The sequence below is a fragment of the Canis aureus genome, unplaced genomic scaffold (assembly GCF_053574225.1).
Source record: "Canis aureus isolate CA01 unplaced genomic scaffold, VMU_Caureus_v.1.0 NW_027326412.1_RagTag, whole genome shotgun sequence".
Classification (NCBI taxonomy): Eukaryota; Metazoa; Chordata; class Mammalia; order Carnivora; family Canidae; genus Canis; species Canis aureus.
The window spans coordinates 87460-114118 of NW_027554413.1; the positions used below are offsets into that span (position 1 = coordinate 87460).

Sequence of the window (26659 nt, forward strand, 5' to 3'; positions counted from 1 at the left end):
TTCATTTCACTACATTTGTATCTATGGGGTAAATACCCAGTTGTGCAATTGCTACGTCAACTATCCCCTCTATCATCTAAACCTCATATTCTGGGCAGCCCCGGTGGCGCAGTGGTTTAGCACCGCCTGCAGCTCAAGGTGTGATCCTGGAGACCGGGGATCGAGTCCCACATCAGGCTCCTTTCATAGCATGGAGCCTGCTTCTCCCTCTGTCTGTGTCTCTGCATCTCTCTCTCTCTCTCTCTCTCTCTCTCTCTGTGTGTGTGTGTCTCATGAATAAATAAAATCTTCTAAAAAAATAAAATAAACCTCATATTCTTTTAAAGCTCTGACATTTGTCTGTAGTATCCTTTATAGCAAGGAAGGTCCTATTCAAAACCATGTACTGAACTAAGATGTTGTGTTTCTTAGTCTCTTTCAGTTTAGAACAGTTCCTTAGTCTTTCCATTGATTTTTGTGACTTTTAATCCTTTGAAGAGTTCATTCCAGTAACGTAGAATGTCTTTTCAGTGTGGGTTTTTCTTACGTATCTTATGTTTCCTTATGATAAAATTAAGATTATATTTATATACATATACATATATGTATTTTAGCAAGAGCACAACTGAACTGGTCCTCTACTCTTCTCATTGCATCATATCACGTGACCTACAGTTTTGATTTGTCCCATGGTTGGTGACGTTGATCGCTGGAGTAGTATCTTCAGTTTTCTTCCCCAGAATGTTAACTTTGCACTTTACAATTAGTATTTTATGGAGAAGTACTTTGAGATATATAAAAACCTCCTTTCTGAGATACCCTGTACCAGGCCACTTCTGCAGATGATGTGCCTCACTTACAGGCTCTGAAAACCCATGCTGGGCTGTTCTTTCCCTGTGTGGATGCCTCCTGAACCTTTGAAGTCTGTGATACCTCATCCTAAGTTACTCACCTTTCAGAGATGCTATGTCTTGAACTCTAAGACTGTTCAGGTGGCACTCCTACATTTATGCCTTCCCAATTCTGTGCCAGGCTCCAATACCTCCCTCTGGGACACCACCGCTCCTTGTTTCTGTTCCTGTGCTTTTGGACTGAAATCTTTGGGAACGGAAAGGATAAAGGGGGAAAGGGCTCCATAGGTCTTTTATAATCAATTTATGAAGCTTTACAATGCAAAGATTTGGATTGGGATTGCATTGAATCTATAAATATTTTGAAGGGAAGAGACATTTATAATACTGAGTTTTCCAAACAATATTTTAATTGCTCTACTCTCAGTGTTTAAAAAAATTTCTTATAAAGATCCTGCAAGATATATTTTAGATTTATTTTCAGTTATTTGATACTTTTGATCCTATTTTAAATTATTTTTAAAAATCAACTTCATTTCCTGTTTATAGCTTATAGAAATAAAAATACTTTGCATATTGAGCTTCTATCAGCTCAGCTATCTTTTTTTAAGATTTATTTATTTATGATAGATGTAGAGAGAGAGAGAAAGAGAGAGGCAGAGACACAAGAGGAGGGAGAAGCAGGCTCCATGCCGGGAGCCCAATGCAAGACTTGGGCTTGCAAGATGCTGGGACTCCAGGATCATGCCCTGGGACAAAGGCTGGTGCCAAACCGCTGAGCCACCCAGGGATCCCCAGGATCAGCTATCTTGATAAACTATCTTACTATTTCTCATAGTTCTGGAGTCTAGGAAGTCCAAAATCAAGGCACTGACAGATTAGTGTCCAGTGAGGGTCTGCTTCCTGGTTCATGAGTGCCTGTCTTCCTCCTATGTCTTCATAAGGGACAGGGTCAAGGGAGCTCACTCCAGCCTCCTTTAGAAGGGCACTAATCTCAAATCAGGAGGACTACACCTTCATGACTTAATCACTTACCAAAGGCATCACCTCCAAATATCATCACATTGAACACTAAGACTTAAAACCTGAGTTTGGAGGAGTGGGTATAGAAATATTCAGTGTAGAGCAAGGCTGTTCCTTGTTCTTGGCCATATAGACTTCACAATATGGGTGCTTGCAATATGGTTCACAATAATCTCTTGTGATACTTGTATATCTGTGGCATCAGTTCTTTTATCTCCTATTTTATTTTATTTTATTTTATTTTATTTTATGGAGTTAAAAGTTTTTTCTACTTGAGTATAGTTAACCCGTTACAGTAGTTTCAGGTGTACAGCATAGGCATTCGGTTTCTGTATGCATTATACTATGCTCACCACAAATGTAGCATCCATGGATTTTTTTAAGCCACTTTTAAAATAAAAAGGATTTTACTTAAGAGAGCACAAGGAATTCGGCCTGAGATTTAAAGAGAAAACAGCTGGAATGCTACAGTGAAAAGAGTTTTCACTTCTATCAAAGTAGGAAGACGGAAAAAATGAAAAGCATCCAAGGGGGAGGAGGCCCCGCAAAGAGCCTGGCTCAGACCTGGCGGCAAGTGACCCCAGTACAGGAAAGGCCAGTCCCAGAGATGCAGGTTTACCAATCTTCCCGGAAGGAAAGGCACTTGCAGGGAGTTCGGGCAGGATCCCAGGATGGGCAGGGATGCCCTCAGGCTCCCAGGGGCACTAACAGAGGAACTGCGCCCCAAGGGAGAGGGCGCCACATACTATGGGCCGAGCTCCCTAAAGGGCTGCAGCATGCGCCCGGAGGGGCCAGGAGCGGCTCAGGCGGCGGCTCCGCTTCGAGGGGGCTGCATGGCCCAGGAGCGTGATTCCACCGGCACAGGCCCCAGATCCCAGGGCACCAGGGGAAGCAGCCCAGGATCTGGCACTCCCCCCGGGACAGGTGGAAGCCGAGAGAACACACGGCAGTAAGGAGGCTCCTGCTCTGGGTGCAGCCCGCCTGTGGAGCACCCAGGCCCCTTCGGACTGGGAGCTGTGGTAATTACTGCGGGAGCTGACTCCAGGGCTGGAGACCTGGCCGCCGCCACTGTTGTTCCTCCTACTGTCACTTTTTACCAGGGACTCAGGAGGGGCCTCATAGGATAAACAGCTCCCACTGAGCCCTGCACCTGGCAGGGGGCTGGGCAGCTCCCCCAGGTGCACACACCTCTGAGAATCAGCATTGCTTGTAGAAGCAGGCCCATGCCCCAGAAGACCAGCTGGAAGGACAGGGAAAGCAAGTTCTTGACCAAAGCAGTGCTGGAAACTAACAGGGGAAGTCGAGGGATTTACAATATATAGAATCAGAGGATACTCCCTCTTGTTTTTTGTTTTCTGTTTCCGCCTCCCCCCCCCCTTTTTTTTCTCTCTCTATCTTTCTCCTTTTTCCAGTACAACTTGTTTCTGGCCACTCTGCACTGAGAAAAATGACTAGAAGGAAAAATTCACCACAAAGGAAAGAATCAGAAACATCCTCTCTCCCATAGAGTTACAAAGTTTGGAATACAATTCAAATTCAGAAAGCCAATTCAGAAACACAATTCTAAACCTACTGGTGGCTCTAGAAATAAGGATAAGGGATTTAAGATACTTCATGACTGCAGAATTGAGATCTCATCAGCCTGAAATTAAAAATCAATTAAATGAGATGCAATCCAAACTGGAGGTCCTAACAATGAGGGTTAACGAGGTAGAAGAACCAGTGAGTGACATACAAGACAAGTTGATGGCAAGGAAGGAAGCTGAGGAAAAAAGAAAAAAAAAAAGATCACGAGGAAAGGTTAAGGGAAATAAATGACAGCCTCAGCAGGAAAAAATCTACGTTTAATTGGGGTTCCAGAGGGCACCGACAGAGACAGAGGACCAGAAGGTGTATTTGGACAAATCATAGCTGAGAACTTCCCTTACTTGGGAAGGGAAACAGGCATTCAGATACAGGAGATAGATTCCCCCCCACCCCTGCCCTGGGGAAATGAATAAAAACCACTCAACACCTCGACCTTTAATAGTAAAACTTACAAATTCCAAAGATAAAGAGAAGATCCTTAAAGCAGCAAGAGACAAGAAATCCCTAACGCTTATGAGCAGAAGTATTAGAATAACAGCAGAGCTCGCCACAGAGGCCTGGCAGGCCAGAAAGTGCTGGCAGGATATAGTCAGGGTCCTAAATGAGAAGAACCTGCAGCCAAGAATACTCTATCGAGCAGGAGCTCATTCAGAATAGGAGAGAGAAAGAGCTTCCAAGATAGGCAGAAACTGAAAGAATATGATGAGCACCAAACCAGCTCTGCAAGAAATATTAAGGGGGACTCAGTAAAAGAAAGAGGTAGTCCAAGGAAACAATCCACAAAAACAGGAACTGAATAGGTATCATGATGACACTAAATTCATATCTTTCAATAGTAATTCTGAACGTGAATGGGCTTAATGACCCCATCAAAAGGTGTAGGGTTTCTGACTGGATAAAAAAGCAGGCCCCATCTACTTGCTGTCTACAAGAGACTCATTTTAGACGTAAGGTCACCTACAACCTGAAAATAAAAGGTTGTGGAACAATTTGCCATTCAAATGGTCCTCAAACGACAGCAGGGGTAGCCATCCTTATATGAGATGAATTAGTTTATCCCAAAGACTGTAGTAAGAGATGAACAGTGACACTATATCATACTTAAAGGATCTATACTAGAAAGGACCTAACAATCATAAATATATATGCACCTAATGTGGGTGCTGCCAAGTATATCAATCAGGTAGTAACCAATGTTAAGACATACTTAGATAATAATACACTTATACTTGGTGAGTTGAACACAGCGCTTTCTATAATCAACAGATCTTCGAAGCACAACATCTCCAAAGAAACGAGTGTTAAATGATACACTGGACCAGATGGATTTCACAGATATTTATAGAATCCTACATCCAAACACAACTGAATACACATTCTTCCCAAATGCACATGGAACTTTCTCCAGAATAGGCCACATACTGGGTCACCAATCAAGTCTTAACCGATACCAAAACATTGGGATTGTCCCCTGCATATTTTCAGACCATAATACTTTGAAATTAGAACGAAATCACAAGAAGTAGTTTGGATGGATTTCAAACAGGTGGAGGTTAAGGACCATCTACTAAAATATGAAAGGGTCAACCAGGAAATTAGAGAAGAATTAAAAAGATTTGTGGAAACTAGTGAGAATGAAGATACAACCATTCAAAATCTTTGGGATAGAGCAAAAGGAGTCATGAGGGGGAAATACATCACAATACAAGCATCCGTCTCAAAACTGGAAAAAACTCAAATACAAAAGCTAACCTTGCACCTAAAGGAGCTGGAGAGAAACAGCAAATGAAACCTTCACCCAGCAGAAGATGACAACAAAGATTCGAGCAGAACTCAATGAAATAGAGACCAGAAGAACTGTGGAGCAGATCAACAAAACCAGAAGTTGGTTCTTTGAAAGAATTAATAAGATAGATAAACCATTAGCCAGCCTTATTAAAAAGAAGAGAGAGAAGACTCAAATTAATAAAATAATGAACGAGAAAGGAGAGATCACCATCAATACCAAGGAAATACAAACGATGTTAAAAACTTACGCCAATGAATTAGGCAATCTAGAAGAAATGGACGCATTTCTGGAAAACCACAAACTACCAAAACTAGAACTGGAAGAAATAGACAACCTGAACAGGCCAATAACCAGGGAGGAAACTGAAGCAGTCATCAAAACCCTCCCAAGACACAAAAGTCCAGGGCCAGATGGCCTCCCAGGGGAATTCTATCAATACTTTAAGAAGAAACCATACCTATCCTACCAAAGCTGTTCGGAAAGATAGAAAGAGATGGAGTACTTCCAAACTCATTTTATGAGGCCTGCATCACCTTAATTCCAAAACCAGACAAAGACCCCACAAAAAGGAAAATTATAGATCAATATCCCTGATGAACACAGATGCAAAAATTCTCAACAAGACAGTAACCAATAGGCTCCAACAATACATTAAAAAGATTATTCACCATGACCCAGTGGGATTTATCCCCGGGATACAAGAATAATGTCATGAAAATACTTTGTATGATACTATATTGACAAATAGATTTTACCACACATTCTTCCAAACCCACAGAATGTATAACACCAAGAGTGGATCATAATATAAACTATGGACCTTGAGTAATAATGATGTATCAGTGTCGATTCATCAGTTCTGACAAGTGCCCCCCTCCCCTGCCCGCTGGAAAATCTTGACGTAAGAGAGGCTCTCTCTCTGTCTCTCTGTCTCTCTGTGTGTGTGTGTGTGTGTGTGTGTGTTTTGGGTGAGACAGGTATGTGGGAAATCTCTACTTTTTCCTCAACTTTTCTGTGACTCAAAAACTGCTCTGGAAAAAAAAAAAGCCCTAATAATTAATTAGTTGAGCTGCAGAAGAAAAGTCTGAGCTAGCAGAGGTTAGTTCATGAGGTTTAAGGAAAGAAACTATCTCTATGACATAAAAGTGCAAGGTGAAGCAGCAAGTGCTGATGCAGAAGCTGCAGCAAGGTATCCAGAAGTTGTAGCAAAGAGAATTAATGAAGGCAGCCACACTGAACCGCAGATTTTCAATGTAGATTAAACAGCCTCATAGTGGACGTTAGGACTTTCATAGCTAGAGAGAAGTCAATGTCTGGCCTTAAAGCATCAAAGGACAGGCTGACTCTCTAAGTTAGGGGCTAATGTAGCTGATGACTTTAAGCCAAAGCCAATGCTCATTTACTGTTATGAAATTCCTAGGGCCCTTCAGAATTATGCTAAATCCCTTCTATCTGTGCTCTATAAATGGAACTGCAAAGCCTAGATGACCGTACATATATTTATGACATGGTTTCTTGAATGTTTTAAGTCCACTGTTGAACTGACTGCTCAGAAAAAAAAAGATTCGTTTCAAAATATGACTGCCCACTAACAACGCACCTGGGCACCCAAGGGCTTTGACAGAGAGGTACAGTGAGATTAATGCTGTTTTTCTACCTCTAATACAACATCCATTCTGCAGCCCATGGATCAAGTGGTCATTTTCAACTTTCAAGGCTTAATATTTAAGAAACACATTTCATACAGCTATAGATGCCATAGATACTGATTTCTCTGATGGATGTGGGAAAAGTCCATTGAAAGCCTTCTGGAAAGGACTGACCACGCTAAATGCTATTAAGAACATTTGTGATTCGTGAGAAGCATTCAAAATATCAACAGAAATAGGAATTTGGAAGAAGTTGACTCTAAACCCCAGGGATGACTTTGAGGGGCTCAAGACTTCAGTGGAGGAAATAACTGCAAATGGGGTGGAAACAGCAGGAGAACTAGAATTAGAGGTAGAACCTGAAGATGTGACTGAACTGCTGCAATCTCATAATAGAACTTGGATGAAATAAGTCAGTTAGATAAAGATCAATACCATATCATTTCACTTATATGTGGAATTTAAGAAATAAGACAGATGAACATAGGGGAAGGGAAGACAAAAAAGAGAAGCAAACCACAGGAGACTCTTATCTACAGAGAACAAACTAATGGTTTCTGGAGGGGAGATGGGCGAACAGGGTGATGAGCATTAAGGGGTGCATTTGTGATGAGCACATGATGTTATACATTAGTAAGGAATCACTGTACTCTACTCCTGAAACCAATATTGCACCACATACTAACCAACTAGAATTTAAGCAAAAACTTAAAAATTTTTAAAAGTACTAATGCCAAAAATGATGGCTTTAAAAGTGGGGGGAAAAAAACCTCAACCGATAGTGAGTTGCTTCTTATGGATGAAAAAAGAATATGATTTCTTGAGACGCAACCTATTCCTACTCCTGGGAAAGAATCTGTAAAGACTGTTGAAATGGCAATAAGGGATTCAGAATATTACATAAACTTAGTTGATAAAGCAGCAGCAAGGTTTGAGAAGACTGACTCCAATTTTGAAAGAGGTTGTACTGCGGGTAAGATGCTATCAAATAGCACCATATCCTACAGAGAACTGTTCATGAAAGGAAGAGCCAATTGATGTAGCAAATTTCATTGCTGTCTGATTTTAGCAAATTGGCACAGCTACTCCAACCTTCAGTGACTACCAGATGCGGACTTTAAAATAACTGTGATTGGGCAGCCCCGGTGATGCAGCGGTTTGGTGCCGCCTGCAGCCTGGGGTGTGATCCTGGAGACCTGGGATCAAGTCCCACATCGGGCTCCCTGCGGGGAGCCTGCTTCTACCTCTGCCTGTGTCTCTGCCTCTCTCTCCCTCTGTGTTTCTCATGAATAAATAAATGAATTCTATTAAAAAAAAGTCTCTTTTCTTACTTCTCTCTTTTTATTTTCTCTTCAAATATATTCATCTCTTTTGTTTCTTAAATTCCACATAAGTGAGATCATACAGTATTTGTCTTTCTCAGACTGACTTATTTCCCTTAGCATTATATTCTCCAACTCTGTCCATAGCATGACAGATGGCAACATTTCATTCTTTTTCATGGCTGAGTAATATTTCTCGCTCTGTGTGTGTGTGTGTGTGTGTGTGCACGCGCACGCACACATACACACACACACACACCCCCAACACCTTCTTTATCCATTAATCCGTTGATGGACGTTCGGGCTTTGTCCATAGTTTGGCTTTTGTTGATAATACTGCAACAAACATTGGGGAGCATGTGCCCTTTGTGATCACTGCATCTGTATCTTTGGGGCAAAAACTCAGTAGTGCAGTTTCTGGGTCATAGGGTAGCTCTATTTTTAACTTCTTGAGGACCCTCTGCATTGTTTTCCACAGTGGCTGCACAAGCCTGCGTTACCACCTACAGTGGAAAAAGACTCCCCTTTCTCCACATCCTCACCAACATCTGCCATTTCCTGATTTGTTCATTTTAGCCATTTTGACAGGTATGAGGTAAGTAGCTCATTGTGGTTTTGATTTGCGTTTCCTTGATGCTGGGTGATGTTGAGTGTCTTAACATGGCTGTTAATTAGCATATTTACACCACTGATATTTAACATGATCCTGAGTATAGTTAGATCAATATCTACCATATTGGTTACTGTTGTCTGTTATTGCCCTTGTTCTTTGTTTATTTTTATGTCTTCCAGTGTTTTCCTGCTTCCTTTGGTTTTAATTCAACATTTTGTGATTGCATTTTCTCTCCCTCCTTAGTATCTAGATTATGCTTCTTTTCTTATTTTTTAAAGAGTTTGCAGGATGCATTTATAAAGAATCCGAGTGCCCTCACAGGCTTCACACACAATACACATTCCTCAGAACAGAGTATTCTCAATTCCTCCTTCTCATGCCGTAGGGCCCTCATCTCACTTACTCATAAGCTGTGATCGCTGAGTACTTGGTTGCTGGTTTTTGAGCAAACCATTGTCTGTTGGGTCAATTAGGAATTCAAAAATTGTTTTATTTCACTTTTCTTTACTCATTTTCTTTTTTTAATAATAAATTTATTTTTTATTGGTGTTCAATTTGCCAACATACAGAATAACACCCAATGCTCATCCCATCGAGTGCCCCCCTCAGTGCCCATCACCCATTCACCCCCACTCTGGATAGTACATGTATTTTAGAGTAACTTTATTATAGATTCCAATGGTAAATTGGAACATATTAACGTTGAGAATTGAGAATTAATTTTGAGACTTGAATTTGAGAATTTGAACTATTGAAATTTAGGGAGCCTTTCTGAATCTTAATTACATGTATGAAGAAACAACCTGAGGATTAATTGTGAGAACAGGTGCGAGAATATCCAGTGTACCGTTTTGTGTAAATATTTGCATATGACTTTTCTTTTATGGAATTAGCCCGTGGCACTTATTTCAAGCAAAGGATTGGCATTATGCATGGAGGAACCCACTTTCTGTGATCATTTATTATTTATTTATTTTTAAAGATTTTATTCATTTATTCATGAGAGACACACAGAGAGGCAGAGACACAGGCAGAGAGAGAGAGAAGCGGGCTCCCCACGGATGTGGGACTTGATCCCAAAATTCCGGGATCATGCTCTGAGCCAAAGGCAGAAGCTCAACTACTGAGCTGCCAAGGTGTCCCTCTGTGATCATTTAAATTTAGATCTGCACATCACTTTCCATTCATGTCATGCTATGTTCTAACTCTTCTCCAAAGAGTTATTTATAATAGAAACTACCTATGGCTGCTTGTTTAAGACAGGTGACACACATACAGTCTTCTTTCACTATTGTTGTTACCGGTTTCCCTATATTTCCAGAGAGAGCTATCCACCTTCAAGGGAGTGGACATTTTTATGAACATTCTGTGCAGTGACTGTTGTTATGTTTTGAAATAGCAAAGAGATATTTCTCTAATTTCATGAGTTGGTTGAAGGCTATTAAGATTCTATTGATTAAAACTAAAAAGCCACCATCTTAACCAAGTGATCAAACTTATCTGACCCATAATTGGATCCAAGTAATAGCATGCACCTCCTGGCTGATCACTAAGAAGGGCACAATATCATCTCTGTAGTAATCCACCAAATAAAGTTTGTCTTTAATTCAATCTTGAAGAAACAAGCAGAAAAAATTCCATTGAGGAACATCGTAGCTGGCTTAGACTCTTCAAAAAAAAAAAAAAAAAGACTGGTCTATTTTAGATTAAGGAGACAATAGTGATATGAAAAATGAATGATTCTTTATTGGATAGCAGATTTTGAGGGGAAAGGAGGTTCTATAAGGGCTGTAAGAAACAATTTTGTGGGAAACAGAAATATGAAGAGGGCTTATATGATAGATAATAATTTCACATTAAGGTAAAAATTCTTGGGAGTGAAAATAGAACAGCTTTATGGGAGAATGTCCTGTTCTTTGAAGATATGTGCTGAATAATCAAGAGGGGAAGTGTCATGTCTGCCACTTCCTTTTAAGTGTTTTAGTGAAACTGTGTGTGTGTGTGTGGGTGATATATAGAGGGAAAATGATATAAGCAGATGTAGCAAAATATTGACACTGGTGAATATAGGAAAAGGAACCTGTGGTGTTTACAGTAATGTCCTTGTAATATTTTCAAAGACTTGAAAGTTTTCAAAATAAAATGCTGGGTAATGAAACAAATACCAGGTTTACATTTATGTATGAATACTTCTCAAGAGAAGAATGTTAACTCTAGTAAGATGAAAGAAATATGATCGAGAATGATTTTTGGTTTACGTATCCATCTATTTGGTCAACCAAAAAAATCACAATTATCCTTCATTATTCTTTCCTGATCTTACTCTGACATTCTATTTATCAGCAATCCCATCCACTCTCCCTTGACAGCAGTTACATCGCCTCCCTCTCTACTGCTACCACCTTAGCCCAATCTCCACCATCATAGGTACCCTGGTAATAGAGGTGACTCACCTGGAAGCTTCCCCTCCTGCCCTCCCTCGATCCACTCTCCCAAAAGCAGTTAGAGTAAATTTTTAAAATTATAAATTAAATCATGCTCCCTACCTCTGCTTATAACTCTCTGATGGCTTCTAATCCCACTTAGAAAAATAAAGTTCAAATTCCTATCTCCATGACCAGTCTTCTACCTCCATCCCTGACCTCTGCTCAGGAGGAGCTTTTCCTTTCTGGCCTCGCTGTCCCTCCACTATTCTAAACTTCTTCCTGCCCAAGTTTCCCTGTCTCTACCTGGAGTGCTCCGTCTCTTCTTTGTGACATAGCTGGTCCCTTCTTGTCCTTCATAGCTCAGTTCAAATGGCACCTCCTCTGTGAGGCTTCCTGTAACTCTCCAAACTAAAGTAGTGCTCAGTCTCTCATCCGCACATTGCCTAGCCTTCTTCCTCTGAATTTTACATATTATTATCTGTCATTTTATATTTTTGTTTATTGTCCGTCTTCATGAAACTTATGGAGCTTCACAAGAACAGGCATACTGTTGGCCTTGTTTGCTGCTGTACTTTTAGCCACTCAAGCAGTACCTGCTACATTTAGATGCTCTAGAATTGTTGAATGAACTAAAGAAAAGGTAACAGTCTATAAATTACTGTGGAGGTATATCAGGAAGAGGCTAGCCAGAAACACAGAATCCATGCTAGTTATTAAAACAAAAAGGAATGTGTTTCAGGGGATCGTGTCCAGGGGTGACGAACTGAGAAGCCAAGCAAGCTCCGTGAGATTATTAGCCACCATCACCCCTAGACTGGGGGCAAATGGAAGAAGTTATGCAGCTGAAGCTCCAGAAAGGTGTCGACTGAAACTGAAACTACAGAGAAGCATATTACTGATAGAGAAGCCTCCGAAGGCAGGGAAGAAGGAGGGGATAACCTATATATTCCTTTTCTTTGCTGTCTAGTCTCTGCTCAGTTGGAACCCAGGCAGAAGCTAGCAGACCCAAGAACTTGGGAAGCATAATCTGTGTACCAGGTCCCCTCCCTAACAGGCGGCAGGATGGGGGGCAAGGTTGGAATGAGGGCAGACTGAGCAGATCCCTCCTGGAGCAGGAACCTCTCATTGGGATGCCTGGGTGGCCCAGCGGTTGAGTGTCAGCCTTTGGCTCAGGTCGTGATCCTGGGGTCCCAGGATCGAGTCCTGCATCAGGCTCCCTTCAGGGAGCCTGCTTCTCTCTGTGCCTGTGTCTCTGCCTCTCTCTGTGTCTCTCATGAATAGATAAATAAAATCTTTAAAAAAAAAAAGGAACCTGTCATTGAATGAGAAAAATAAAAACCCATCCCAAAGCATTTATTCTTTTTTTTTTCGCCTTTTTTTTAAAGATTTTATTTATTTATTCATGATACAGAGAGAGAGAGGGAGAGAGGCAGACACACAGGCAGAGGGAGAAGCAGGCACCATGCCGGGAGCCCAACGCGGGACTTGATCCCCGGTTTCCAGGATCACGCCCTGGGCCAAAGGCAGGCGCTGAACCACTGTGCAACCCAGGGATCCCCTAAAGCATTTATTCCTTATCAGTGAAGGACGAGTTCTATTTAGGGGATCGGGATTGCTTGAGAATATCCAAAACATCTGGTAACAGAAAAAAAAATAGACTATTTATTGTGGTCTTTTTCTGGGTGAACTGTTGACCCCTTGTTTTAATTTTTTAGCTATTTCAACTGTCTGGAGGTTAGCAAAAATTGTGTTACCTTACTATTAAAACATAAATAATATATTTTAAATCCTGTGTTTCCTGACTTGAAAGATACTGAGTAGTGTTCTGGCCCACATCTTTCTGGATTTTTAAGTATACACATTATTAGAAAGTAAAAATCACCAAAACATGCTTAATCATAAATTGCATTGATCCCAATCCACTTAAACTCTAGAATTCCTTAAAATTTGCAAAGATAGGAATCAGCAATTGAAGGAGGCCATGTCTATCTGGTCAATTGTGTCCTTGAAGCCACTGGCCCAACTGTGAGGTTGTGAAAGCAAGCCAGCTTGTGGACCTGCAGCTCCTTCTAGCAGGGTCAACCAGTTCTCCTCTTCCCACTCTTCCTCTACATGCCTGTCGTTTTATTTATCTTCCTGTTCCCTTCAGATGCAATAGGGATAGGAAGTACAATATCTCAGTACCTCCTCATGCCTCTGTCCTTCTCAAAATATCATGAAAGAAAACACAAAACAGAAAATATCCCAGATAACAGCTGTCCTAAGGGAAGCTACACTTCTACAAAATGAAAGTAAATGACTTTATATTTTGGTATATAAATATACCTGTGATGTTATATGGAACAGGCAAAGATTCTACTTAGGGTTCTAATCCCCCTAAGCTCATTAAGTAAGGGAAGAGGGAGGTTAGAGGAGGCACTGTTCAAAGGGTATGTCAATGTTCTTTTAAAAGTAATGGGTTGGACATATAAATCATAGGAGTAATGTTGTACAAAATAGTGAATGAAATATTTATACATTCCATTGAAGCTTAGCATGTGTTCCAGAGGGAGATGTCCTAGAGAGATGGGTCTTCCCCTTTGTTCTGAATCTATTTTTCCAATTGCTCTGACACAGCTGTTGGCTTCACAATCATTCTGAAGTTGATTAGATCAGAAAGCAAAGGCTTGCCTGCTCAGCATGACCAATGATAAACATCAAGGTTGTGGGTATTCCAGGCTTGTAGTCTATATATTGAAGTTGTTTTTGGTGTTTTGTGGGTCTCCGAGTGGTTCTCTAAATTTTCATCCTCCTGTATTTATATATCATTTGTAACTGAAAGAGTACAGCATAATGTGCATTGCATACACTTGCATAAACTCTACCAATCAAGTTTGAAAATGGCTGTCAGATTTATGGAGCACAACTACAATTACATTCATACACATGTTCAGCTACAAAGCAGAAATAGAACCTTGTTACCTTTGTTTTGCTTGTTTTAATAAAATAAAACATTTGAATTTAACTTCAAGGAAGTAAATTGCTACCTGCTGAGAAATTCTTTTGACTTGCTGTTGGAATGATTTAATGTTTCCAAAGCATGGTGTAGGTGAGCCTGAGTGCAGATTCTTTTATGTCCAAAGGTCAGAGAGGTTTATAAAAATTCCTAAGAATAATCAGAGATGGGGATCCCTGGGTGGCTCAGCGGTTTGGTGCCTGCCTTTGGCCCAGGGCGTGATCCTGGAGTCCTGGGATCAAGTCCTGCATCGGGCTCCCAGCATGGAGCCTGCTTCTCCCTCCTCCTGTGTTTCTGCCTCTCTCTCTCTCCCTCCCTCCTTCCATGTCTATCATGAATAAATAAATAAATAAATAAATAAATAAATAAATCTTTAAGAAAAAGAATAATAAGAGATACTATACTAAGTGCTTTGCAATCACTATTTTATTTAATCTTCACAAAAACTCAAAGAGGGAAATACGGTTTTTATTTTCTGTTTTATAGATGTGGAGATTGAGGCTTTTAGATGTCTTCCTGAGATCTGGGTTAGCCTTTAGCACAGGTTCTGACCTCAGGTCCATCTGAGAACAAAGCTGCAGGTAGGGTAGTATTTTAGTGAAGTGCTTTTCTTCTTTTTAAAGAATTCTCCCAAGTGAGTATTGGTCTCTGGGTCTCTGTGACTATGAGCTTGGTCTGGAATGATTTGAGGTGGCATGGAGAACCAAACCTGGGTCTTTGCCAGCAACAGCATTGCTTCCACTTGCCTTTCTCAAGTCCCATTGCCAGCTTGGCTCCTTGAATGCTTTATCTTGCCATAGGTACCCAGTCTCGAAATGTAGGCTCTAAAGTCAATGTCATTTTAACTATGTCATCGGGAATAGCCAGCTGAGTTATTGAGTCATACAATTGTAGGGTTGGACATGACCTTATAGACCATCTGATGTAACCTCTCTTTCTCCAGGTGATCAGGCTGGTGGTCTCTAGGGAATGAAGAATTTGTCTAAGTCAAACTAGTGGGGTGGGGGCAGTCTGAATGAGAAACCACATATATTCACTCTTTCAACCATAAGGTATTAGTACACGCCATGTACTTTACCTTGGCAATAGATATTTTCCTCTTGACACTATAGTATACTATGTTGAAACGCCATTAAAGAAATAAATATTGAATAAGATTTTTTTTTACTTTTTAAAAATATTTTATTTTTTTATTCATGAGAGACAGAGAGAGAGAAAGAGGGGGGAGGGAGAAGCAGGCTCCAGGCAGGGAGCCTGACATGGGACTTGATTCCGGGTCTCCAGGATCATGCCCTGGGCTAAAGGCGGCACTAAACCGCTGAGCCACCTGGGCTGCTCAAGATTTTGTTTTTTAATTTTTAGAGAAAGGAGCTGTTTTTCATTTATTTTAAAATCCTTACTTGAAAAACCATTGATCATTCCTCATCAAAAAGAGAAACAGAAAATGAAATCGTTGTCTTAGAATATCCAGCAATAAAGATAAGCTCACAGGAGACCAAGACAACTCTTAAGGGTTTTTTTTTTTTTTCTACTCATTCAAATATTACTACTTTGTAGGAATTTGGGTAAGAATCTGGAGGCTAAATCTCGATACACAGTTCCTTTAAGCTAATATAATTGCAACAACAAAAAAAATGAGGAGTGGGCACGGAGGAGGATATCATATCCTAGATACTGACATTTCAAATAGCAGTAGTTGTGTGTTTCAGATGGGTACAGGCCGATGGGACACATGCCCTATAATAACCAGTACATTGCGGGTGTGTTTTGATGTCCTCTGCTCTTCTCACAAAATTTAAATCTGTTTATATAGTTCTTTGGCACAGTCATAGGACAAGAAGGCTACCTCCCCTGAAAGACCCTTCCTAATCACCAAAACTAAATTTAACCATCCTGTCACTACCAAATGGTTCCCTCTCAATCAACTCACCTTCCTTATTTTCTGCCTAGTGCTTATGGCTATCTGGAATTGTCTAGTTAGTCTACTTATTTACCTGCTTCTTGCCCATCCCAGCCACTCACATCCAAATGTGAAAGTGGGGATTTCATCGGTTCTGTTCACCACTGTTTTTCTGAGTCCAGCTGGGAGCCTGACACATTACCACCAAGCAATAAATGTCTGTTCAATAGATGCATGAGTTTGCAATGGCACAGACTTGACCTGAAGTATTTTCTCTGAGGGAGATAGAGTAACATAGGGACTGGGGAGGAGAACTTGGAGCTCTAAGTGGCTAAACAGCAAAGTGCGCTGTCCTGAGAATGTCGCGGCACCTCGGGAACCTGCACTTGATCTCCAGAATACCATGGGCTTACATTTCCCTGGACCAGGAGCTGCCCTGCTGAGAGTTCCATAGAGACTCTGGTCTCTTTGCCTACCGAGTCTAAGCATACTTGCATGTAGGTTAGCAGTGGGACAGCAATATGGTAATAATATGTGTGGGATGGATAGAAGGTATGTCTAGAAGGGATACTCCCCTGAGCTGTGAGAATCATCCTGGTGTGACTCAGGATCTGGGATACCCTATTAATTCCCCTTTGACAGATAAATAATAGATACCAGAACATACTCTATGGGATAGTACATTGTTAATTTTATAGTGATTCATCTGTAATCAGAAGTTCTGGGATACTCTCCTATTCTACCATAATTTAGTTATGATTTGATAATATCATTAGTACTTACGGAATACTGAATCTGCTAATATATTAGTAGGGATATTATAATCTGCTATTGTATTAATTTTTAGTTTGAGAAGGGGCATATGTTTTAAAACACAAGTGAAACATGAAAGTGGCATCGGGTTATCTGAAATTTATCATCATGTGTAATATATTTCTAATGTAAAACATATTTAATTAAGATATATCATCCATTGGTGTCAGAACTGGCAAATGATCCTATATATAAAACATATATATTTATGAATAACCGCGATATTGATCCCTTCAAATAAAATTGAGAATGTTCTTTTCTCCTCCTCCTCCTCCTCCTCCTCCTCCTCCTCCTCCTCCTCCTCCTCCTCCTCCTCTCTTCTCTTCTTCTTCTTCTTCTTCTTCTTCTTCTTCTTCTTCTTCTTCTTCTTCTTCTTTGCTTTAAAGCATTCCACTTTAGAATGTAAAGTCCTAAGTCCATCTTTAAAGATTTATTTGAAATTCTTGAATTTTTTTTAAAATTTAAGCATCACTGTTTATAGGGCTCATTTGGTGGCAGGCAACAGAGACTATCTTTGGCTAACAGCAGTAGAAGCCATTTATTGAAATGATAAGTAGATTGTGAAATAAAAGGCCTCTCAAAGAAGAGCTGAATTTGAGAGATCAAGGAGCAGGAACTAATGAGAATTCTGTTCAGAGCATCACTGTGATGAGGAAGAAATGTCAACCATTTTGCATCCTGTGGTCACTCAAGACAAACAGTTTTGGGAAATACATCTGATTGGTTCAGCTGAGTCAGATGCCCAGCCCTCCTATGGGTGGGAGACCATCTTTAATAAAAATTTAGAAATACAGAGGGACTTCCCCAGGGAAAAATTAGCATGCTGCCAGCACTAAATAAACATGAGAGAGAGAGAGAGAGAGAGAGAGAGAGAGAGATATGCTGGGCAAGCAAAAACACAAATATCCACTATAGTAAATGAGCTAATCCTGTCAGTTTCCCATAATTTGTTCTCAGAAGCATGGGAAATAATCTCTCATACTGATCACATCACCTTGAACAATGATAAAAGAATAAACTTAGATTAAATCTTAGTGTTGATTACGGTACAATACAGCCAGTGCGTTAAAAAGAAATATTAATTGATGGTGACATGGTAGGAAAGTGGAAGGAAATTAATATTTGGAGAGAGCCAAGTGTTATGCTAATTGCTTTGCTGGAGCCTCTCATTTAATATTCATGATGATTACAGGAAGAAGGCATTTTAAATTTATCTTGCTGATAGGGAAACTGAGGATCAGAAAGATTAAGCAACTTCTTTTCAAGGTCACATACTTAATGGCATACAAATAGAACGATGTGGTACAAGTGTTGTATTACTGTCAATACAATTCCAAAGGAAAACAACATGTAATTGTTAGTCTGCCTTGCTGATGTGATGTTGCTGTTGTCACGGATAATTACTACATAACTCCTCTTTGTTGGACCATCATGTTATCTTGAGACCTAATGAAATATAAGCATCTCTTCTCTTTTGCCAGTATTGTTAGGATTATGAATATTACCACCAAATAGTGTTCTCCCTGTCTTATTTTGCTGAAAATCTCAGTTGCCAATTTTTTATTTTAGGTCAGCCATATTATTGTTAAGCCTTTTATTTTAGGTCACGTTTCCTAAAAGCAGGCCTTGGGGGAGACATTTGGGTCTCAGTGATTTACTGTAAGAGTGCTTTTCAGGAAGCAAATGGGAAAAAAATAAATAAATCAGGGAAGTGAGGGAAGCAGAATAGGAAAGAGAAAAGAGTCAAGCAAGGATGTGCTCTCAGGGGAAAACAATCAGCTCTGTCCTGATCTTTGGGGGTCCTGGAACCTAAGTCATATTAGAAAGTATTTCTCTCTGGAAAGTGGGGACTCTGGGTAATTATCCGGAGGCAGGGCAGCTGTGAGCTCTTATGCACAGGAGCTGGGGGATGGGTGTACCGGCTCTATAAAGGGGATCTGGGTTGTTTTGTTTTGTTTTGTTGTTTTGTTTTGTTTTTTAAGATTTTATGTATTTATTCATGAGAGACCTAGAGAGAGAGGCAGAGACACGGGCAGAGGGAGAAGCAGGCTCCATGCAGGGAGCCCGACTTGGAACTGGATCCAAGAATACTGGGGTCATGCCCTGAGCCAAAGGCGGGCACTCAACCACTGAGCCACCCAGACGTCCCATATAAAGGGGATCTGTCTACACTCATGTGCATTCAGGAGAAGAAGCATTGCCAGGCACTTCCCTTGGTCAAAGGGGGAGTATCTTTGCTTCCTTTTCCCTCCCTCCTAGTAAGATAAGTCACTAACAACTTGCTTACAGGAGGATACAACTCACAGCTGAGCCTGTGAATTTTTGGCAGGAGGGCATGGGTCATTGGATGCCTAAGACAATGTTTAGACAATGTTGGCTGGGCTCAGACCTGCTGTCATAACACAATGGCATAGTGGCCTCTCCCAGAGGAGACTAGAGTAGCGTAGCATCAGTGCCATGTAGCTATGATTCATGGCCATAGTTAGCAAACCCAGAGTTTAATGATGAAATTTTACAAGAGAAAAATGACACCTTTTTTGTTGTTTTCCTAGCTTTCAGACCTAGCTAAATGTTCATATCTTACTTTTATGATTTAGGAAGATAGCTTTTGTTTATGTCTCTCTCTATTTCCCTTTTCCTTATCTGCCTCTCTCGAATTGAGTTTTGCAAACTGATACACTTTTGTGGTTTAACAAACAAGAAGCTATTTAATATTATTTTAGTGTGCTAACACTGTGACATTTCTGAGCATGAAGATTTTTAAGGTGGCATAAATAGGTATTTTCTACTTTAGCCTATCTTACTTCCAAAGGATAGCCAGTTTGCATTTATTTTATTTTTACCACATAAATCTTTCAGTGCCCCATCGTGATCCTCCCATCCCTTTCTCCTTCCCTAGATCATTGTCTTAGTTTAACCCTTATCACTTCTTCCCTGGGATATTGTAATGGGTTGCTGTGTGCCTGTCAAAAGCATAATGGTGATTTACAGAGAAATCAAAGAATACAAGTCCCTTTAATATAAAGAAAAGATGGAAGATATCAACTGCGTGGGAATGGTTTCACAGAGCTGGAGATTCAGAAACATTCACCCCATTGGAGAGACAAATGTCTTTTTTTTCACAGAGGGATCCTGTTGCTGATAATAGGACCTGACGGATGACTGAGAATTTTTCTTTGCCCTTCTCACGTGGAGTCCCATACTCTCTGACCTATCCTGAAAGATGTAGGGGGTCTGGCTTTCCGCCTACTTACCTACTAAGTGCAAGAAATAGAATGACCCCAACACATCTGAGTGTATAAGTAGATTTAATTACAGACCAGTTCCTCTAGAGCCTGCATCCTCCCAGCCTGCAGAGTTTCTGGCACCTTTACTCCCATCGTTCAAATGGTTTTTCCTCCTGCAGATCCACTCCATTCCCTTACATTCTCTATATTGTTGCTAGAATCTTCTTTAACTAAATGTTTATATCATGTTATACATTTTGAGTTTTTTTTCTCATCCATATTTCACCTAAACTAAAATAATTAATTTAAAAATTTTTTAAAGAAATCTATGTCATTTTCCTACTTATCTTTCTCCGGTTCTCCATCACGTAATTGATCGAAAATTCTATGTAATTCTATGTATGTGCATATGCACAGACACACATTCATCTTGTACCAATTTGCAACTTATTCCCTCTTAGCACATTACGTGCAGATTTGTGAACACAACATGTTTCTCAAACCTCTTTTAACTAAACATGACATTTTCTCTCTGGTTCAGCCTTACCCCTTGTCTACCTGAGCAAATCTCAGCCACTTTCATGTCTTCATGATTGAACCCAAATTTAACTCTCTCAACAGAGCTTTCAGTGACTTCCCAGCATCATTATTCACTCTTCTCTCCGGTATTTCTTAGCACCCTTCATCTATGTGCATTTTACTAATTTGTGATTGTTCATTTACGTATCTGTTTCCCCCTGAGGCCGTGAGGGCAGCCGTGTAAATCCCTAGGTCTGGTTCCCTAAGGCTCAACTGGTTGTTTTCAGACGATGATGCTGGCCAAACCTCTTGTAGACACCAGTAGAAAACCTCACCCAGGCGAAACCTGCGCAAACATGCTCTTAGGCAGGGCTGTCTAGAAGCTCTTGTGATTCGTGTAGAAGTGACTCACTGAAGGTGTGCTCTCACGGAAAAGCTTTGAGTCAGGGAAGCTGAGTAGGACGGGGAGGCGTTAGGCAAGGGCCTGCTTTCAGAAGTCCAGTTTAGCTTTCTCCCTGGGGAAGAAGCTCTGAAGCAGTTGCATCGCCTGCCTGTAGGCAAAAGAGCTGGGATTGTCTACTCTGGTCACGTGCGCGCGCCCACCCCCCACCCAGGGGGGCAGATAGTTGCAACCTCCCAGGCTACTCTGGGTAAAGGGGGTTTTTTAGACCAAAGCACGCCTCCAGAAAAGAGAAGGGCCTGGGGACAGGAATTTAATAAAGGAGATTAGCAGAGTCAGGATCGGCATCTGCGCCACATACTCAGATATTTCATGCCAAAGAAGGCAGTTGTTCTCATTGGTTGAAAGCTTGCTTTTTGCCAGGCGAAGTGCTAAGTACCCTCGCGTGTGGGACCGGGGACCCATCTGTCCTGGAATATAGTTAACCAACTTTCGGCCAGGTATAATATCATACGACAAACCTAGTTAGTGAGCCAGGGAAACAGTGTCTGTTCCTATAGTTCATTGAATTCAAGAAGCAACGATTACAAGAAACATCATCATTTTATGTTTTATCGCTCCAACTGGGAAGGAGAACAAAAGGCATCCTATTAAGCTAGTGTGCGGTACTTTCATATCATCCATTATGTGACACAACCTGCTCTCAGAGATGCGGAAATGAAAATTAGGGATCCCTGGGTGGCGCAGCGGTTTGGCGCCTGCCTTTGGCCCAGGGCGCGATCCGGGAGACCCGGGATCGAATCCCACGTCGGGCTCCCGGTGCATGGAGCCTGCTTCTCCCTCTGCCTGTGTCTCTGCCTCTCTCTCTCTCTCACTGTGTGCCTATCATAAATAAATTTAAAAAAAAAAGAAAATTTAAAAAAAGTGCGCATGAAATTTGGAAATTTATGAATATGGATGACCAAATGACAAGTAGAAAGATGTTTTTATTTAGAATTTCACAATATTAGATTATTAATAAGTTTAATCTCTTAGAAATAATTTCTATAATGGGTTATTTAAAATAATTATTACTAACTTTATTTTATTTTATTTTAAGATTTTATTTATTTATTCATTAGAGATGCAGAGACATAGGCAGAGAGAGAAGCAGACTCCACACGAGGAGCCCGACGTGGGACTCGATCCTGGAACTCCAGGATCACTCCTGGGGTCAAAGGCAGGTGCTCAACTGCTGAGCCACCCAGGGATCCCAATTATTACTAATTTTAAAATAATATAGTACATGCAAGTGTTTGTAAGAATTATATGTACTTGTGAGTTGATCAGAGGGATGGACTTTTGATAGAATTTACAAATAATTTTTGAAACTTATATCTAATTGAGGGCAATTATATGATGTTCTCATACACAATCATTATGTGTCCTAAGAAAAGATTAATTATATTTATCAATTGTTACTCAATGACTACTATGATTTGCAAGAATGATATATATGGTATTGAAAATAGTGTTATCACCTGTATACTTAAAAAATCTGCAGCCATAACATACAACCAGTGAGACTATTGATAATTTCAAGATTTTTAAATAAATGGGACCACTCATGTGTACTTTTGTATGACACACCATCTTTCATTCCTACCCATTGCTTGCCTGGCACCTGCCACATTTCTAGAGGTAAAAAGCCAAGGACAACACCATTAATTCAATAAAAACAAGAGTTTTAGTTGGTGTGATGGCCCTTCTATCTCAGATTTGTGTTTTTCTAATTTTCCAATATTAGTATGAACATTATAGTATTAGTTATAATGTTTATGTTAGTGTGAACATTATAAATATTAACAATGAAACTTTTTTGAGTGAACATTCTTTGAGCAACAGCCAAATGAAATGAAACAGTCGTGCTCTTTATGATTTGGTTCAGTTAGTTAATTGAAATATGAGAGATTTCTTTATTTAGTCTTTGTTAAAAAGGGCTTATTGCCTTAGCCAGCTAGTTGCTATTACCAAAATTAAAAACTATATAAATTATATAAAGCTATCCACCGAGGCTAGAGTAAAAGTGATTCTCCCTCCTAAGGACGGAATGATGTCTTTGGTTGAACTGCCAGATACAAAATAACAGCACGAGATAAATTATTTTCTGGACCATTATTAAAGGATTAAAGGTAGGTCCCATATTTCTGCTGACCAGACTCATTTTCTCCTCCATGGTTGGTATGTCTTTGCTCGATTTTGAGTTGTTTATTACAGAGGAAATTGCTGCAATATTAAATAAAGCAAAGAGTGGCAAAGGATGAATCTCATATATGGTTTTTGTTTGTTGGCTTGGTTTTATTTACCATTGTCAGAGAGTCAGGTCAGAGATATTTTGCAAATTATCAAAATTTTCAGTGGGTTAATACCTTAACTGACTTTAAAAATACTTAAAAGCAGATTTAAAGATGGGTTCAAATGCACTTGGTCATTAACATTTTTAGAGCTGAAAGTCTGAGTCTTCAGAATGTTTTCTGCCACGTGTGAGGGTAGGAGGACTCGTAACAGAGAAAAAGTTTCATCGTATAGTATGTCCTTAGATATAAGCTTCAATTTTTCTCCTAAGAAACACTATCTTAAAAGAAAACCCAAAGGATAACCTTTTAAGAGAATGTGAGAGCATCTCTCTGCTGGACCATTCGACTTGGCCCATGATGGAATCATATCATAGAAAAATTGAATAGCTTCAGATGTTATGAAATTGGGTCATCTCCTACCATCATGACTGATCAGAAACTACACCAAAATCAGTGGGAGTGAGGAAAACCCATGGAAATAACTGAAGAGCTTAGAGATGCTTTACTGGGTATTTGATTCAATGATAGTTTAAACAGATAATCTTCTTTAGTTGTTCTTTAGTGTGAGTCCAGAAGAAATTTACTTTCCAGGCTAAGAGCAAGAGAAATGAAATGAGTAGTAGTATACATTTTTCTTTTTACTAATTATTTTCTAGTTTTTATAAATAATAGGGGAAACAGAGATCATTTACAGAAGAAAATAAAAATCACTTTTATTCCTACTATCCTGTGATTCATTCATCCAGTAGCAGGTGCTACATGCCAGCATTATTCTAGAAACTGTGGTGAAAGCCATAACTGCTAAAGACATTTCTGCCCTCATGCAGCTGACAGTCTCACAGGGGGAGGGAGAGAGTAAAATAAAGTGGGGTCTTTACATTGCTCACAATGTCAGAGGGCATGGTTCACATTCTACTTTATGAGAATCTCACTCCCTGTAACTTTGCAACATGGCCCCAAGAAAGTAAGTTGTGGAATCTTGCTTACAGGAGGGAGGAAGAGGGTGTTTGGGGCGATGGCTAGGCTGCTAGGAAAGGAGGCATTAAAGACTTGAAGATGGTGCTATTGAAAGGAAGGGTGTTCTAGGCAGCAGGAACAGCCTGTGCAAATAGAAGGGGATGTTTGGCAAGTCTGAAGACTGGAAAGAAGACCCATCTTATCTTACTAGATTCTGTACAAGGATGATAGCAGGAGAAATATGTAAAGTAATAAAGAGGTTTATGAAATGAGTATGATATGCAGCCACCGGAGAGTTTTGAGCAGAGGAATCTGACTCACATTTTTAAAAACTTACTCTAGCTGCTGTGTAGTGGATAGACTATGAGAATGGAAGCCAGGAGGCCTATTAGGAGGCTAATGCACTAATCCAGGTGAAAAATGATGGTGCTTCTGACTGGGGTATTTGCAGTGGTGAATAGAGTATAGGTTCTGGAAATATTTGGAATGAAGGGCCAATTAAATTTCTTTTCTCATAACATGTAAAATAGAAAGAAAAATAAAGATAACTTCAGAATTTTTTTTGGTTATTATTACCATAATGGAGTATATCTTTCTACTACTTTTGTATGGATTTATGTGTGTGCTGTATGTATAAAATATTGTGAAGTTGTAATCCAATACCCCTGACTCATGTATGCACTTTTTCATTCACTTAATACAACATATATCATGACATGAGGATATTCTGTATCATATTCTGCATCCTTGAATATTTAGTTGAGAATATGGTATTTAAAATGAAAGTTCTATAGCATTCCACAAATAGAATATATTACCCAATACATGGAACTGAGAACTGGGTTGGGTGCCATCAGAGATTGAGGGGTGACCTACAGAAGTCTTTCAGAGAAGGGACCAGCTTATGCATGCTATGCTCCTATCTTGCCACTCTAGAGCCCCTTTGCCTGGAGATTTGCTGAGCAGTGTACTCCTCAAGTTTGTGAGGAAGCCAAGAGTTAGCTGATCAGAGCTCTGTTCTTTGACAGGCAAGGATACCCTTGTTCTGAGGTCAAAGTCTGAGGTCAGGGTACCCCGATCTCCCTTCAGCACTGACTGGGCTATGCTAGCATAACACAAGCCTAGGAAGGCTGCTCACGAAGGTGTCTGCTACCTTAGTCTTCCCAGAGATGCTGCTAGAGTCCAGACATACACTACCATCACTGTCTCCACACAGGCAGTGAGTGTGATGTAGGTTCTGCTGGAACCTCATTCTTATTTATCTTAGTTTTTTTCCCTCTCACTTCCCTGTCACGGTGGTGTGGTTGCCTTTCTTTTAATCTGGCATATTTACACCAAAATGACCAGAAATCATGCCTGCTCTCTGGTACATCTATATGGTTCCTAGCGTGTCCTTTTCCCAAGTCAAATATAGGCTTTTTCATAGTTTCATGTGGGTGATTATGTCCACATATTCAAATCACCATTTTGCCTGAAAGTCTCTAAAACAGTGTGGGGAGGGGATCCCTGGGTGGTGCAGCAGTTTGGTGCCTGCCTTTGGCCCAGGGCGCAATCCTGGAGACCCGGGATCAAATCCCACGTTGGGCTCCCGGTGCATGGAGCCTGCTTCTCCCTCTGCCTATGTCTCTGCCTCTCTCTCTCTCTCTCTCTGTGTGACTATCATAAATAAATTTTTAAAAAATTAAAAATAAATAAAAAATAAAACTCTCTGTGTGTGTGTGTGTGTGTGTGTGTGTGTGTGTGTGTATCTGTCTCAACCAGAGCATTAGATGGGAGCTCCAAGTCACATGGTAATGTACTTCTTAAGTTATTGTTGAATAATTACATTACCTTATTTCCTTGTAGCTTTTAGATATGCTTTTATGAGTATTTCTGGCACTCAAGATAAATTTTAATCAGAATTGAAACACATTTTATTAATTAGATAGTATTACAAGTTATAGGATGTGTCTTAAGTTGGGACTTGCCTTTTATTTCATAGTAGAGAGATAGATACTGTTCAGATTTCAAGACATACACAGCTACACAGTGCATCCTGGAAAATGAAGGTCTTGCCTACAGGGAAATAGGTGAAAAAGAAAATATGACCTCCTTAGACTTACTGTGGGCATCAGAGTTATGACAGAAAGATGACTACACAGGATTAGGTCCCATTGGCTTCTATTCTTTTTTTTTTAATTTATTTTTTATTGGTGTTCAATTTACTAACATACAGAATAACCCCCAGTGCCCGTCACCCATTCACTCCCACCCCCCGCCCTCCTCCCCTTCTA

General features: G+C 40.2%; 2 protein-coding genes across 9 annotated transcripts in view; one reads left to right on the forward strand and one right to left on the reverse strand.

Moving 5' to 3' along the window:
* Positions 1–22822, forward strand: part of LOC144309478 (ankyrin repeat domain-containing protein 26-like) — a 110102-nt gene extending 87280 nt beyond the window's left edge. For 7 of the 8 annotated variants that reach the window (XM_077890567.1, XM_077890564.1, XM_077890568.1 and 4 more), the window contains one exon: positions 22193–22822. In XM_077890567.1, the coding sequence (XP_077746693.1) occupies positions 22193–22375 (183 nt within the window). In that variant the 3' untranslated portion in view covers positions 22376–22822. Of the gene's footprint in view, positions 1–8678; positions 8796–22192 lie in introns of those variants that run through there. The other variant, XM_077890561.1, reaches the window with a different exon arrangement.
* Positions 22823–26316: 3494 nt separating this feature from the next.
* LOC144309481 (MAM and LDL-receptor class A domain-containing protein 1-like) overlaps positions 26317–26659 on the reverse strand; it is a 41002-nt gene continuing 40659 nt past the window's right edge. The window contains exon 4 of the mRNA XM_077890573.1: positions 26317–26441. The gene's annotated coding sequence lies outside the window, so the exon portion shown is untranslated. The remainder of the gene's footprint in view (positions 26442–26659) is intronic.